This window comes from Sprattus sprattus (assembly GCF_963457725.1).
Source record: "Sprattus sprattus genome assembly, chromosome: 4".
Classification (NCBI taxonomy): Eukaryota; Metazoa; Chordata; class Actinopteri; order Clupeiformes; family Clupeidae; genus Sprattus; species Sprattus sprattus.
The window spans coordinates 32,106,914-32,124,645 of NC_137923.1; the positions used below are offsets into that span (position 1 = coordinate 32,106,914).

General features: G+C 40.6%; 1 protein-coding gene across 1 annotated transcript; it reads right to left on the bottom strand.

Moving 5' to 3' along the window:
* Positions 1-6,504: 6,504 nt before the first annotated feature.
* Positions 6,505-17,486, bottom strand: abce1 (ATP-binding cassette, sub-family E (OABP), member 1). The gene is made up of 18 exons (XM_080836912.1): positions 17,364-17,486; positions 15,994-16,154; positions 15,763-15,848; positions 15,566-15,663; positions 15,331-15,448; positions 14,977-15,114; positions 14,736-14,805; positions 14,351-14,447; positions 14,014-14,103; positions 13,778-13,899; positions 13,427-13,648; positions 13,260-13,319; positions 13,085-13,143; positions 12,711-12,821; positions 12,318-12,460; positions 12,058-12,180; positions 11,643-11,754; positions 6,505-7,498 (listed from the first exon to the last, which is right to left on the bottom strand). The coding sequence occupies exons 2-18, from the start codon at positions 16,094-16,096 to the stop codon at positions 7,451-7,453; spliced, it is 1,800 nt and encodes a 599-aa protein (XP_080693038.1). The 5' UTR covers positions 16,097-16,154; positions 17,364-17,486; the 3' UTR covers positions 6,505-7,450.
* Between the last annotated feature and the right edge of the window lie 246 nt (positions 17,487-17,732).

The following is a 17,732-nucleotide window of genomic DNA, read 5'->3' on the forward strand; positions in this document are numbered from 1 at the left end:
TGCTCTCGCCTGGCGTCAGTGTGTCGCGGAACCACCTCACCCTCCGCGCGAAGACGGTATCACACCGCGGGATACAGTTAGGGGCGGTGCGATAATAAAGAGACCTACTTTTTTTACACATCTAATGTTTGCAGGCCTTCTGGAATGAGATTATGTAACTGTGAAACAATGTATTCTTTCGTAGAATGGTTAGCCAAGTATGTTGTTACAGTCTGCTTCAGAGGCCCTCTCTGGAGAGATTGTAAATTAATTAGTTTAGTTAGAATTATGAAAAAAAATGCACAGTTCTGGTGACTAATTGATGAGAAGAACAATGAACAGAATGTGGATTTCTTAAAAAAAAAACTGACCAGATTGTAGGCTTAACCAAACACTTAAGGGCATGCACAGGCGTTTGTCTAATCCCTATGCAATCATACATTTTGTTTATCTATTTATAGTGTTCTCAAAGTGTGTGTGGGTGTGTGGTGAGGGGTTCTCTACTGATGAGAGTATAAGAAAAATCATGTTCTGGCAAAATGTTTTATTGCAGACCACCTAGATTAGGCCATGTCAGTGCAATCAAGCCTATGGCAGTTTGAATAGCCTAGCTGTATCAGTTGTATATAGTTCAGTTGACAGTTAACATAGCCATACAAAGTTGAGTATGCAGTGGTAATCAGCAGCAGTGAATATTTTATCAACAAATTCGCATTCTGCATTGTGTTGCAGTGCACTAAGGCTAGTGAACACTAACAGCCTGAATTCAATATTTTGAAATAACATCTGTACAAAAATATTAATTTATTTGAAAGGTGCAAGCATATATTTGTTCTGGAAATTGTGACTACGGTTCTAACACAGTTCAAGTGCCAAATTCATTCCCGTCTTCAGATGGCTCTACCACTGTTAATGCTTGAGAGGTGGAACTACATTCTACTGAAGGCTGGCTCGGTTTCTCGGCGGATGAAAACAACGAAAGTGGAAGTCCCGAGCGCGCTGGTTACGTCACACGGCTGGCGACAGAATGTCTGAGTGAGGCGCGAGTAAGCTGCACGTGAATGTGAAATCTGGGAAAACAGTGCTAGTCAAGAGCGTGAGGATATGCTAGACAGAACAGACGATACGACCATGTATGTCACAGACTCCAAATTCAAAACCAGTAAAGACTAAGCGATTTCAGCCGTATGTCATGTCATTTTAATGGGATGTTTGGCGTGTTTGTAACATTATAAATCGTGGATCATGAGGTATGATGACGGTGTCTGCTCGGTCAATACGCTTTTTCATTCAATGAAACATCACTGGTTATTTTGATTAAATATGTTATCGTTTATTAGGTTAATGCAGCTATGTGAAACAGCTGACATTTCGGTGTTGGGTATAGGCCTACTAACCTCTGCAGAGATCAGGTATGGAATCAGATCAATGCCATTAATATTTTGTATTTGTAATATAGATTTTGTATTTGTAATATAGATTTTGTATCTGTGAAACCATCTACACTTTCAAAACAGATCTACAGATACGGATTTCAAATACGAAATGTATCTACACTTTCAAAAACTATCTTCACTTTCAAAATCTATCTGCAGATACGGATTTCAAATCTTCACTTTCAAAAACTCCCTACAGATAGGGATTTCAGTTACGAATTATGGCAGTGATTTTACGTCCTTTCTAAAGAACCAATCAGCGCTTTTGGCAGATTTTCTAAAGCGCCAATCAACACATTGTATCGGCTAGTCAGTACATGATACAATGTGTTGATTGGCGCTTTAGAAAATCTGCCAAAAGCGCAGATAGATTTTTGAAAGTGTAGTAGATACATTTCGTATTTGAAATCCGTATCTGTAAATACATTTTGAAAGTGAAGATAGTTTTTGAAAGTGTAGATGGTTTTACAGATACAAAATCTATATTACAGATACAACATCTATATTACAGATTCAAAATATTTATGGCATTGATCTGATTCCATACCCCCTCCCCTAACGTCCCTTCCCCTCCCCCTCCACCTGGCAATGATAAAAGAAAAATGGTAGATACTCACTAAAGCTAGCATTCTAACCAGCTAGCCCCAGCCTATCCTCTCATAATACCAAGTTTACCTCAAGAGGTGTTGGTGACAGTCAATGTAGCGAATACAGCAAGGCAAAGCAAGGATGCAGTGACTAGCATAAGCCTTTTAGGAAGGGTGTTTTTAATTGCTAAAATCCCATTTCAGAGGCTTAAATAATGAGAGAGTGATTACTGATTTGTGGATAAATGGAACGCTCAATTTTTTTGACCTACAGAGCCTCAATCCATTTTCAGAGTGCCGGTGTGAATTAACGAATGGGCACAATTAAGCATGGCTATCTTGTAGTTAGTATTAACAAGTAGCTCAGTAGCAAGCCCGTCGGTTAACATTCATGATTAGACTATCACCTAGCTCAAAAGCTTGAGTGCTTAAATGAAGACCTACAGGGGTCTGTTTGCCTCAAAAGCGCCAATCAACACATTGTTAATGCAACATATAAATTAAATATCAATCAACGTTAATCAAGACGCTAATTGGATCGTAGATATCTTTCAATCATAAATGTTTTCATGCTACTTGTATCCTCCACCACCTTGGCCAAACTTTTGGTTACTTCTGCAAATGTAGTGATATATGGCCCCCAATTGTGATGGGGTGGGCAGGATGAAATAATTTAGCTCACTAGCCGACAGCTAGTCAGGTTGACATATAGCCCCTTTAATGCTGTGTTGTTCATAAGATATATCTTGAAGAGGCAATATGTCAGCCTGAGATACCTCTGGAAGGTTGGTCTTCACACCATGACTCATGTGTTAATATCCGGATGTATGCATTGACTGCGATGTAAGGCCAAGATTTGAGATGCATGAGGCCCACATTGTGTGCGTCATTTAATTAAACAAAAAAAATTGGTATAAAATGAAATAGGCAATCATTTTTAATCTCTTGTGAATACAAAACGATTAGTTATCTACGAGTGGATTAAAAAAATATGTATATATTTTGATCTGCATATTATTTCTTGTTGATCTTTCCAATCTGACATATGCTCATCCTACTCATCTCATGCATGCTCAAACCTATGTGCATGGCAATATTCGATTCCAGAAACAAGAAATGCAGAAGGTTTCTCTAAATGTTGGTTGGTTGTAATCTGCAGCCTTACCACTAGATGTCACTAAATCCTACATACTCTACCTTTAAAGGAACTCTTAAGAGATGGTTTGGGAAACACATGTAGAAAAGTAAACATCTTTAGTAGTCTTCGTAGAATGCCAAGAGATGATGTACCTGGGAAATGCACCCCTGCTTGGGTTTTTTAAATGCTGTTGAAATATTGAAAAGGCAGTGACATCACACGGGACGACATGATAAGAGGTCATGCATTAGAGGTCATGCATTATGTTTATGTTAGCACCTTCGTATTGTGTTTTAGTATGTTTTATAAGTAAAGATTGTAATCCTATCCACCTTTGTCAAATTCAGCCAATTGCCTCTCACAGTCCTCTGTCCATTCTGTGTGTGTGCTCAAATGGTGTTTGTACACAGTCCTGGCTCTGTAAATGGGAAAGCTCAGACCAAGCCATACACTGTTCCATCCAATCAACAACTTCCTTCAGGAGCACGGAAGGGAGGGGTGGGATTTCATTGGCTATTATGCTCAGATGTTAACAACCTTTTGCCAGAATTACAGACTGTACCTGCAATGCAATACTCCACAATATCACTGTGAGAAGGTGTCAAGAACACAACTGATTGTCTCAATAAATATGTACTATTTATAGTATGAATTCTTCAAAAGATAAAGTCTGTCATAAGACTGCCTCCTCTAATACACTATAGTTACTGCAGCTGAAACATTTAATTGCCTTGTCATTGTCATGGTTACACAGTATTGCACGGAAGTAGCATAGTAGGAATGGGGGGGGGGCGCTTTGTGTAGGAGATGAGTGCCCTGAACACACACACACCAGCTGACACCTTTCATTAGGCTGCGCCATGCTCAGTAAAGGTCCAGCAGTGATTGGCAGTTGTTAAAATGAACAATGTGCCATTTGTAAATAGATGGTATTTGTATGTGTAAGCTGAGCTGCTCCTATGGACTGTCAAAGCGGCTTTACACAGTTGTACAACCCCACCCAACCCCCTTCTAACACACACACACACGCACCCCACCACCTCCAATGTCCCCATTGACCCCTGCACTCCCAAATTTCAGTTTCTGGGACTCTACTAAGAGGGTGGTTTAGTTGCCTTATTCTCTAGCCCTCAACCCCCAACATTTTGCATGAGGTATGTAGGCACATTTAGGAGTTTAGACTTTGGGTTGGGAATACCACAACAGCTGCTATGGTCACTTGCTGGTGAGTGGAGTTACACAGCTTTAGATCGCACTGGCATTAATCAGGGAGCTCTTAACGGTCTGACTAAAATTCAATTGATTTTGAGGAAGGACCATCCTCAGATGCTGAGACAAAGTGTAAGGTTCAAGACGGGATATGTGGTTCATTTGTTGTCTAGTTCTAAATGTCTCAGTTGCACAAACCAATTCAAGCATTTTTGTATTGTAAAATGATATAAATTCATAGATGAAATCCTATTATTGCCAAATATCACTTAAAAATCAAATAGTAAACAGTTTCACAGAAAAATTCATGATTATTATTTCTTTCTATCCAGAGATTGTAGTTTTAATTGTACTCAGTAAATGGTGTCGTGTGAGAATAAATCTTTTGAGGCTGTATATTGATTTTACTACTTTAAAAAAAAATTCGAGAATGAAACATTTAAACATCTTTTTCCAGTCACACATAAAGTAAACCCAAGCAGGACAAACATCGGCTCCATATGGAGCAGGACATCCTAATGACGTCAGGTATCATATAAAAATGGACATAATTCACAATACGTACCCAGGTTCCACGCAAATTTTGCTTCACAACTGGATGGTGAGGTCATCTCTCAGGAGGGATATGTCATTCATCTGGTTGTGTGTGCGTGTGGGGGGGGGTGGTTATTGTAAGCAACAGGCTGGTGACATCATCCCCTCTCATAGTGTATGTTCTAAACACAGGTTGTGAGGCTAAAAAATAGCCTCAATTCCCAAACCAAACGGCGAGTGATTTGTTTGTCTTACAAAAAGACACCATTAAGGGAAGTGAGGTCACGACCAGGTGTTTTGTCTTATAAAAATCTAATATGGGGGATGGATTGGGTAAGACAGTCTATGAATGATACCCTATGACAGAGCCTTCACAGTATCAAATATACCAATATTTCAGTTTTTACATGCCTAGTCACAACAGCTGCAATATACCCAAGGCTCTTGGTGAAATATATTAATTACAGAATCTTTACTTGTCTCCCAATCTAAAACGGTGGGGCATTTTACAGATATCCACGTGGTTAGAAAGCTTAAACCAAACACATGCACAGAAAATAAATGGCAAATTTCCTTAACATGATCTTGCTTCAGTCTCTGCGGGATGAGGTCACTGGCCGACACCTCACTGATCTCTCCGCCACAGCCCTGGCTGCCCCTGCAGCTGTGGACGCACAGGTCAAAGGGCAAGCTGTTAGCTCGGTTAACTAGCTGTCTCACTGGCTCATCTCTGCGAGGCTCACCCTGGATCAGGTTTTACCCTCAACATATATAGTGCAAAACCTCCCCTCCCCAACACAGCTCTGCTCACTGCCGGAATGGCTCCCCTCCAACCCTTCCACCCCTCGCCATCCCTTGGAGAGTGCCATCGATCAAGTCCAATTACAAGCTCTTACGACCAAGACTGGCTGGCCAACCAGCTGCAGCCCAGCTCTTGCCCTTTGATAACCTCTCTGTGGAGCATGTCACTTAGGAGACAGCTTTAGGGGGATGGGATTGATCTCTGGCCACTCTAGCCTTATTGTGTTGTCACTTAGGAGCTTGGATGTGGAACAACTTCACATTTAGAATTTATTTCAATTCCAATTCCAATTGCTAAAAAGCACTGCACTGAGAACTGATTTCTGTCTCTTGTACACAACAAAATAAATGGATAAACAGCAGTTTGTTTTCGGTTTGTCTACTAAAATGTGACATTTCATCATCAAATGCGGTTTTTGTATATTTGGATGCGCAAATAAAACAAAAATTCATAAAGGATAATGATATCCTGGAGGTAAACCCTTATGCTTGCAAATATTTAACATTGCATACAATCCTTCTGTAGACAAAACTTAATTGTGGCTGTTCTTCAGTGCCACCTGTTGGTTGGTCATACACATTACTAACCTGTCCCACTAAGATGGAGAATTTAAGACTGCTTTGTGAATAAATCTTGAATTCTCCAGTTTGATATCTTAACACCACCGTTTTAAAACAGCAACATCCTTTGGTTGTGTGGTAAATTGTATTATATTGTTATATTGCATCATCTTTCCTCTATCCAGTTTTGTCTTGGACTCTGATAAAGAACTGCATGAGATTCATTCCAAGTATTCATCATTTCAGAGAGCAACACCACTTGTTTTCAGAAGAATCTACGTAAATGGATTTTATTTCATTCATTTTGGTACAATATCCACTTCAGGCTTCAAGAAATGAGATGGCCTTCAACAATTACCACCAAAGTTTATATACTCACATACTCTCTCACACACACACACACACTCTCATACACACTAAGCTAATGGTGACTGAAAAAATGAAACCTTTCCAAATTCCAGCACATCTCAAATTTGTGTGACAAACAAAAGGAAATGTCACTTAGAATTAACTGTAGTGAAAATTATAATTCATAATATTAACCTGTGATATTTCAGGACCATTTTTGAATCATGGAATTTAGAAAGGTTGCAATCAATGTAAAGAGGCGGGATGTCTGAGCATAGATGGTGAGTAATCAGTTATATCATTACTTGGTCACCAGTGGAGGTTAGAAGTTGACACATCATGCCCCTGACCACTGGTCTATGGCCAGTTTCAAAGGTGGAAAAAGGGGAGTCATGACCTGATCTTACAGCAGCAGTCAGGAGCGGAGTGGTCCGTTTTACAAACAGCTCTCTGGTGGACAAACTTCTACTTATTCACATACACACAGGACAGCCATGCAGAGGAGGTAGGGGGGGCTAGCATTTATTGAGAAGAGGAATATTCTTTCTTTAAAAAAAAAAAAATTATAATTAATATGATAAATCAGAAAGATAAAATGACACATTTGTTGTTGCTGGTGCTCCTGAAGGGATGGCAGAGGCCCAGCTGAGCACAAACAAGTGATGGCTGGAAGCAGAAGCAGAAGCAGAAGCAGGTCCCCGGCCCTTGCACCCCTATCAGGCCCTCGCCCCCCTACTCAGGCCGTCTGTCGAGCAGCAGAGTAAGGCTCCCTCTCTTCTCTAAGCTGTATATGGTATGCTAGACGGCTGTAGTGGGATGGATAGCACGGCAGGTCAAAGCGATCAGAGGTGGTGCCGCTAGTCATCCAGGAAGAAGTAGTTCCCAGACTTTTTCTGCTCCACATCCTTGGAGGAGAAAACAAAATGCAATTAATAATCCATTAAAAATCCATGGCGTAACTGATGTGTACAGAAGTAGGCGATGAGGCAGTAAAAGTAGTTCTTATCTTGCCGCAAGGTTTCCTTTAAAACACTTCTGACTCAAGTCCTACTTCAGCTGGGCAAACAGGGTGCTTCAAAGTGTACAGCTGAAGAGGGATTTTAGTCAAGTGCAGGATTGAACTATATTTACGTCCTCTCAGTAATTCAGTAAGGAAACGGAATACACAGTTAAATGTGGAATTGTGTGGAATTTGATATTCTTAAATAAAATGACGGATGAGAAACACATCCAATATCGTTTTAGGCAACAGTTATGCCTGCATGAGTGACACAGGAACACCTAAGATGTTGTCAGACAACTTAATGAATCTCAATATCATCAATCTCTCAAGTTTGGAGGTTTTAAAATAAATTGGGCATGCCACATTGATGGCGAACTGACGCATCCCTATGCATTGAATAAAACCGGAAATACGGTCACTTGTTATAGATTGACACACAAGACTAAGGCCCAATCTCAATACTTCCCCTTACCCCTTATCTTACCCCTTACCCTTGAAATTGCACGTTCATGTGAGAGCTAGTGGTGTCTCAATACTAGTGATGGGAATTTCGATTCACTTAGAAGACTCATAGTCCTTTGAGTGAATCACTAAAAAGATCCGAATCTTTTGAGTCCTTTGAATCTGAATCAGTAGAAATTTTGTCGCTGAATGAGCCCAGCAGCCCACTCCCTAGTGCCTAATGCGCACGCTCACAGCAAACCACTGTAATGCAGTTTTGAGGATATCCAGGGGAAATACGCAAACACACACACACACACACACACACACACACACACACACACACACACACAGTAAGCCTAGATACATTGAACAAATTGTAACATGATAGGCTTGGCTGGTTAGGCAGCTTATCAAAATTAAATATGTAATTTCGTAAATTGTGAATGGATAATTATTTTTTTATTCTTACTTAATTTAATAATTTAATTGTCATGTTTACAATAAACAAATTTCAAGAAAATTGGTTCAGACGAGTTACAATCGATTTTGACTGAAAGAAGTCATCAAATGATTTAAGTCAGCTTATCTACCTTACCGCACGTTAAACACGGCCTGAAAGTAGCGTTAATGCTGTTACAAACGTAGAAAATTAATCTGACGACGGGCCTGCTTGCTGTATCAATCAATTGAGTTTGGGTGAAAGACTTACTCAAAGGACTCAGGTGAAATGGGTCGGACTCGTAGGCTATCCGGTTGGGTGAAAGACAACTCAAAGGATTCAGGTGAAATGGGTCGGACTCGTATCCGGCTGGGTGAAAGACTAACTCAAAAGACTCAGGGGAAATGGGTCGGACTCGTATCCGGTTGAGTGATAGACTAACTCAAATGACTCATATTGAATGGGTCGGACATATTTGAATATTAAAAAGGATGCAAACATCGGAGATGTCGCCAACGCGACTATCAGTCTCAGATAGCAGTCACGTTGGCGACATCTCCGATGTTTGCATCCTTTTTAATTTCACCTGAGTCCTTTGAGTTAGTCTTTCACCCAGCCGGATACGAGTCCGACCCATTTCCCCTGAATCTTTTGAGTTAGTCTTTCACCCAGCCGGATACGAGTCCGACCCATTTCCCCTGAATCTTTCGAGTTAGTCTTTCACCCAACCGGATACGAGTCCGACCCATTTCCCCTGAATCTTTTGAGTTAGTCTTTCACCCAGCCGGATACGAGTCCGACCCATTTCCCCTGAATCTTTTGAGTTAGTCTTTCACTCAACCGGATACGAATCCGACCCATGAATTCGCTCAGTCTATGGATCTGGATCTGTGTACAGCTCTGTCTACAGGAAGTTCTTATTCAACAACGCAGCTCCGGGTCCGTATATCAATAGTTATGCTTAATCTAAGTTACTATGCAGATGAAAAACGGATGGGTTAATGTTGTTATAGGGTTTGATGACATTCGTGCATTGTTTTAATAATGTCGTCCGTAGCAGCCAGAACCGAAAGATTCGGGTTAATTGAGACCACGGACTCGTGACTCATGGGTGAATGTAAGGATTCGGATCTTTGAATCCGATTGACTCAGATTCAACCACCACTACTCAATACCCAATTTGATCAAGATTAAGGGATAAGATCGAGTGCTATGTACCCCTTATTTTTAAGATTATTTGAGAGCTCACTTGAGAGCTCACTTACCTCCAAGGGCTATCCCAGAGCACATAGCGAAACCAGTTCGGGAATTTTCAAAAAAAAATGGCTGCTTGAAGCGAGGAATATTTTACATGAATAAAGCTATCTACACAACTTTTTATATGTTTATAATGACTCGGTTTGATCTGAAATGTACTACACGAACGATGCATAGTATTGTAGGTCTTAACTGAAGCTTTCAAACGGTAGTTTTAGGATACAATTAGCGCGTATACCACCACTCCATTGGCTTATATGGTAGCTTGCCAGCTATCATGCTACATACACTACATGTAAGTATTTTTGGCTTATAATTAATTTAAAAATGACGACAGTCTTGTTTCGTGCTCTACACAGTTGTATACATATATATTTGCAACCATGTTCTTCATTAGACTTTTTTTTCAAATCGCTAGTTTCATAGCTCATACAGTCACGCATGACGTACCCGAAACCGAGTGGCGTCTCATTTCATAGGGGAAAGTGCTAGGGTTAAGACAAGACAAAGACAAAGCAAAAGGGGCAAGGGGAAGAATCGAGATTCGGCCTAAAACTAGCTATTGGGGAAGCATCTGAATATTCTTAGAGTAAGCATGGGAAGACTTACAATGTGCATGTAGACTACAACACAAGTGGCTTACTGAAAAATCCCCTTTAATACATCTGCAATTTCTTTTCATTCTATAAAATGACACTGAAAATGATAGTAAATGAAACTGTGTTCCGGTGCGCCTGCAGTATGGTCGTACTGACGAGAGCTCCGTTGCTGCTACTTAAGTTATTATATGTGTATGTGTATGCTGAGCATATTGTATTGCATATTAGGTAGGTTTATGTATAATTTATGTCCAGAGTACTTATATGTTATGTTATATCATGTTAGATTGTTGTGCAATGTCTTGTCTTAAAGGGATAGTTCGTTTTTTAAGACATGAAGTTGTATGGCATCTACATCACCAGTGTAATGCAATCCACGCTGACTTACATCCGACAGCGTCCTGTGAGCAGAGTTCTCGTCCAGTTTTGGTCAAACCGAAAGTCGTCCGGCAGGTTTCTAGACCCAGGAAAATAAAACGTTTCTCTTCCCAAAACATTATGTGTTCAAAAGAGTGATATATTTGCATCCCAAAACCGTTGTAGTGGAAAAAGTCACACCTCGTTATCACTTGGCCCTATTTTCAATACGCTCGATAATGCTCGATAAAAACTACAACGGTTTTGGGATGCAAATATATCACTCTTTTGAACACATAATGTTTTGGGAAGAGAAACGTTTTATTTTCCTGGGTCTAGAAACCAGCCGGACTACTTTCGGTTTGACCAAAACTGGACGAGAACTCTGCTCACAGGACGCTATCGGAGGTAAGTCAGCGTGGATTGCATTACACTGGTGATGTAGATGCCATACAACTTCATGTCTTAAAAACCGAACTATCCCTTTAAGAATTTCAATGCCCAGCCTGACTGTTTTTCTGTGCATCTGACAATAAAATACTTGAAACTGGTATTTGCCCTACTCTCAGTGCCATCACAGGACCAAATCCTGGCAAGAAAGTTTACAAAGCAGTTGCTGTTAAATATTTATTTGATGAAGTGACTTGCCGCAGCAAATACAAAATATCCGACCGCATAACTGACAGAGCTAAAGGCTGAGGACCACTGACCAGCAAGGTCAAATCTGTGGCCTATAGAGAAGGAAGGTCATCTTCAAGAGACGTGGTACCAAGCTGGACCTATTCTCGTTCTTCAGTTACCGACTACTTTACTGAGCCATCAAGCAAATAGGTTGCTAGAATGACTGCATCTCCAATCTCTTTTCATGGGCTAAATTACAAGAATTTGGTCCAATTATTACATCCCTTTCAATATTCCAACACACAGATGAGTTGAGGGTGTCCTCATACCTTAATGGAATTGAGTTTGTTGATCCTTGGTCGAAAGTTGTTGGGGTCTCTCCTGAAAGTAATCTCCAGCAAGGAGAGGAACTTGTTCATGCCGGCGAGCAGAGTCTGTGGCCTGAAGGTTCAAGAGTTCACATATTCATTTATTTCAGCCTGTACAATCAAGAACTCTATTTTTTTTACCCCTGCTTCATTTATTTTTTCCCATAACAAGGTTTACATCTATAGAGATCTAACCCGTTCATATATGGCTGGGTAAAACTACATCTGGACAAATGTACAGCAATGTGAAAAAAATAATCACATTGTTTGCATCACGACCAGCCTGCCAGCCTTTTAAAGTTTTAAAATGCTGATGCTATGCTAATATAGCTGTATATCTAATCTTAAACTTTCATTTGTGACTACATGTACTCACGTGTTTGCAACTGTGCTTCTTGATGGGATTCCATCAAACACAATTACCCGGTCGGCAAGATAGGTGGCCATGATGAAGTCGTGCTCCACAACAAACGCGGTTTTCTTGGCATGTAGAATGAATCTGGAGTATAAATTCACGCCAAATGTAAATGAAGCCATTGTTAAGAATGAATCTGGAGAATTAATTCACAGCAAATGTAAGTACAGCCATTGTTAAGGAAAGGGCAAAACAAGCAGATGTTGTGTCTGGCCTCTCACCTTTTGACGACCCTAGCAGCCATTAGACGCTGCTCAGAGTCCAGGTAGGCAGACGGCTCGTCGATCAGATAGACGTCAGCAGGTTTGCCCAGACACAGAGCCAGGGCTACTCTCTGCAGCTCTCCTCCTGACAGGTTCTGGACCTGCATGTAGACACCATCATCAGCACTGAATATCCTCACTTTCCGTTCCATCTTATACTTAATCACTTGTTCTCCTCAAACAAAATGCTGAAGACCATTTCAAACATTGTCTGGAAATCTCAAGGGGACAAGGTCTGGAGAATGCCAGAGGCTACCCCTGCATACATGTAGCCTTGGACAGGTTAATTAACACAACACTAACTGAATTGAAGAATAGAATTTGAATTTGAGAAAAAGTTACGTCACTTACATCCTGGTCGATGATACTCTCAATCTGCATGGGCTTCATGACATCAGTGACAAATTGTGGATGCATGTAAGCGTCCCTGATTTTATCATGCATCAGTGCACGCACACTTCCCTTAAAGAAAACACACACCACAACGGGATCAGTTGGACCATTTTTGAATTATCAGAAAAATGACAGCTGAACAGCCTTTCAATTGCCTGTTTAAATGCCAGTGTTTTAAAAAATACACCTACATATGACACACTGCTATCAACTAGAAATACAGCAGAACTATATGGGGCAAGACTGAAACATATTGTTTGGTAAAGCTAATGTATTGTTACTATAGATGCAGCATAGAGATTAGCTGGATGCAGAATGGTGATCGGACTCACTTTGAATTTTGGGCTGATCTTCTGGGGCTTGTAGCTGACGTTCAAGAGGGGTACATCACCTTAAAGTCAGACAGAGTTGATTCAATATCCGGATAAAACACTTACATTGCAACTAAGGGGAAGGCTTAAAGGCCACCTTGCAAAAATATCTGAAATTACAGCTATTGCTACTCACCTCCTTCATCTGGCTTTAGTCGGCCAGCCAGCATTCTGATAAATGTAGTCTTGCCAGTTCCTAAAATATGAACAAGGTTAATGAGTACCTTGATTTTTTAAAGTGCCAAACTCACCACCCTCCCATTTCAATCGTTTTTTTTTCTGCGGACTGGACTACTCACTCACCGTTCTCTCCCAGCATGACCATAATCTCAGAGTCAGTAAACTCCCCCGCCACAATGGCCAGTTCAAAGTCGCCCATGGCCTTTCTCATTTTAGGGTACTGGTAGCGGCACATCTTCTTAATCTCCTCCTCGTTGGCCGTCTCCGCAACTTTGAAAACCAGTGATGTCTCCCGGAAGCGAAGATTCTCAGTGGGAACATAACCATCCAAGAAGATATTGATTCCTGATGAAATAGATTTCAGGTCAGTCAGCCTCTTTGATGCTGGTATAGACCAGGTCAGTAAATTGGAGGGCAATATTTTCAATTCATATTGTTGAAGGCTTGGGAAAAGTAAAAGTGAGAGGGCCTTACCTTCCCTGACACTGAAAGGCATGGTGACAACCCCATAGCAACTGGGAACGCCATACAGGCAGCAGATGAAGTCTGACAGGTAGTCCAGCACACTCAGATCATGCTCCACTACAATGATGTACCTGTGCATTGAAAGGAAGCCAACACCATGTAACAAAACAGCACTCAGATGGGTGGCCAAATTATGGTGCAAGCAGAACATGCAAGCAAACACACACACACACACACACACTTACCTGTCTGGAGTGATGAGGGAACGAATGGTGATGGCAGCTTTTAAACGCTGTTTCACATCCAGGTAACTGGAGGGCTCGTCAAACATAAAACTGATGAAAACACCAAGAAAAACAAACTTATCTGAGTGGAACAGAAAAAGATGAATAAAGAAAGTTTCTGATGGACCATTTTCCACAAAATAAGTTATGTTAAAATAAAACTACATATACACTTCATCAGATTGTTAAATACTAACATAACAAAATAAAACTACATATTCACTTCATTCTTAGTGCTAAATACGACTGGTTACAATACAGCTTAAAGCAGCCTCATCTGTGTGCGACCATCACTCACATGTCTGCTCTCTGGATGCACACCACAGCACAGGCAAAGCGCTGGAGCTCTCCTCCAGACAGATCCTCCACATTCCTCTCCCTAAGATGGGTCAGATCTGACAAAGCAAAACACCAAGTTTGTTAATAAGAAGCCACACAACCCATCAGCTTGCACAATCAAGCTAATTACACATCACATTATCACATACAAAAGGACAAATCGATGTCTTATGTTCAATATTATTAAAATTGTTCAGTATCAAAAATCCTTGAAATATTTTAACCAACAATTAGTGGGACAAAGTCCATATACCCATGTTCTGCTGACCTATGTGTCACATTAAAATGATCTGAAATAGTTAGCCAATGTTGATAAAAAAGTAGAGTGTCTAAATCACACATACCAAGTGATGCACAGACTGTTTTTTCTGTTTTAGTGTCATCCTTTCTGCTCAGAATAGAACCAACGCTCCCCTAGTGGTGAAACAGTAACCACAGGACACAAGAAATCATCAAGCAAATCATTTCACAGTATACTAACAGTCAATACTGTAAACATAAACGGAAAAAAAACTCAGGCCAAGTGCTTTACATAAAAATGCAAATGCAGGCAATGTGTCGATCTGTGAACTGAACTGAACTGACCTTGACCGTCTTAGGAATCTGGTCCACATACTGGGGTTTCACAATAGCCTTCAGGTCATCCTCCAGGATCTTGGTGAAGTAATTCTGAAGCTCAGACCCCCTGAAATAGGTGAGGATCTCTTGCCAATCTGGTGGGGCCTGCATACAAAGAAAATTCTATCTTATTATTCCTTCCCCTACAGCTGTTACAGTTTGTCAGAACTATATTCTGAAAGGTACTTGACAAACGCTCCACATACACAGAGACCAAATAACATTTAACAACTGTGCTTAACCATGCATTCATCTTAATGAAGGCCAATTCGTTATTCAAGGAGAGGAACCATGTGGGTGATCAAAAGAAATCAAACTCACATCAAATCTCCCCAGGTTAGGCTTCTGTTTCCCAGCAAGAATCTTAAGTGCAGTCGACTTTCCGATACCATTGGTGCCCACCAGTCCCAAAACCTCGCCTGGTCTAGGGATAGGCAACCTGTCCAAGAAGCATCATTACATAACCTTAGATTGGGCCATCATCACAAGGAATAAACTACATGATTTACTCCTGACAGGAACGTGGGATGCATCAACACAAAAACGGTTAACTCACCGATGCAACTTGAATGAGTTGGCACAGTATCTGTGAGTGGTCTCTTTCTCAAGGTTGCTTGGCAGGTTAACAATTGACAAGGCTCCGAATGGACATTTCTAAATGAATAAAAAAAAGGTTAAGGTCAAAAAAGTAAGTAAAGTAAAAGTAAAAATTACTTTGACATAGAAAAATGGTGTGAGGAAACAATGTTATACCTTGATGCAAATACCACATCCAATGCAGAGAGATTCAGAGATCCACACAATTTTGGACTGACTGGTCACCTCTATGCATAGTTTGCCTAGAAAATACAAAAAAAAGGTAACTGGTAAGTCCCACTGGAAGGTCAGACCATTAGTCTGATTCTGTTTACCGAATATAAGTTAGTTGCCTTTAACAAAGGTAATTTCTCAGGAATCAATAGTCTAACTGATGTTATGACTTACCCATTCGGACAACTGGACAACTTTTCTTGCACTCCTGCCGGCATTTCTTTGGTTTGCACTTGTCTTGGTTGACAATAGCGATTCGAGTCGGTTTCTCCGACATTCTGCCTGCCTCTTTTCAAGACAGGGCAGATCAGACTCCTTTGCCCGAATAGGGACCTCTGTGAGGATATACATTTCTTTATGAGTACATCACTGGCATCATCAGATATTTAAAATGCTTGTTAAAGTCGAGACCAAACCCTTTAACCATGTAAGAAAACAGCCCCCTACCTACTGGAAGTTTACCAAAACGTCTCATTTTAAATAAAACTTCTAGATACTGAACAGTGACACACAACATTCTTTAACCCATAATTATCAAGCAAAATCATAACAGTAGGTAAGTTTGTACTTAACGACTATTATCACTTAATTTACGAACATCAGGTTAGTTAACCCTCTGCGTTTCAAGTTTTGCTAGTAAGCTATCTAGATATGGAATCAGCTTTGAGCTAGCTAGCAACCATCAGTCAATTCATTTTGATCAGTGTAACTGGCTTGTCTAACGTTATTCAGAACCAACTCTTCAAACTTAGGATTCAGACGACTCGATTACCCTGACTACGATAACGTCACGTCAAAGGGATAATACCGGTCCGCCGTTCATTCTTGAAAAAACCCTGATAGCTACTCAACGTTAGCCTGCTATCCACCATACGTTACCAACCTAACGGTAGCATCTGTTCATAAAGTTAACGGTAGATAGTCGAAGGGTAACCATAAAATATCCACAACGGATGAGTTTAGTTAAGCTTGCAAGTATACCAGGATGGCCGATTTGGCTTGGCTAATGTTATGTTAATGTCTGCGAAATAATAGCTAGCTCACGCTAGCTAACTGGAAACCAAACCTACGTTTGTAACGTTTGACATCTAGGCTGACGTTGTTGAAGCAGGTCTACGCGCTTTTGCGTTTCACAAACTACAATACCCGCCTTCATGTTGATTAGAATCTGGATTACACTGAAGTTGTCATCGTTATCACGTAAAGGTTGGTAACGAGCACATTTAACATGCTGTCAAATTCTCAAGCTGACACAAGTCACATGAGGTATGGTTTTAAACGGGTATTATTTTGTTGCAAAAACTCCTCAGAGATCTGAACACGAATGTAACCCACATGTCCACGGGCTGAAAAGTAGTTAGCCTCGTTGGTGCCTCGACGCTCATTAAACAACATTAGCTAGCAACATTCCCTTGAGTGAACTCACGCTAGCTCCACCACGTCATGCTAACTACGACACCGGGATGGCAATTATACAAGTAAATCAATATACTCATTGGGTGATGTATATTTTGCCATTGTTTTCTGATTCCGTTCATACTTACGGTAAACAATCGTTCAGACTCCTCTAGATGACCTTATCTGTTATGATCTTGGCTATTAATTCAACTATTACAGAGCAACGTGGTGCTCTCCCTGAACAGCGAAAAAGCCGGGGTGGAAATATGGCGCGCCCGTACGTAAACGTCGGCGTCAAACTCTAGACGTTGTTGCTTGACGTATTTCCGGTGACCAAAAGAGCTAAAGGAGGTACGTGTATTAATAAACACTTATTTATTTAGCTAACTTTCATAGTCAAACTCTGTCAGGGTGAGCATTAGTACATAGACACAATGTCAGTCCTCACAGAATAATTAATATATTTTATACAAATTGTATTGCTCTTGGGTTGACAAAGGGAATGTGTTAGTTGG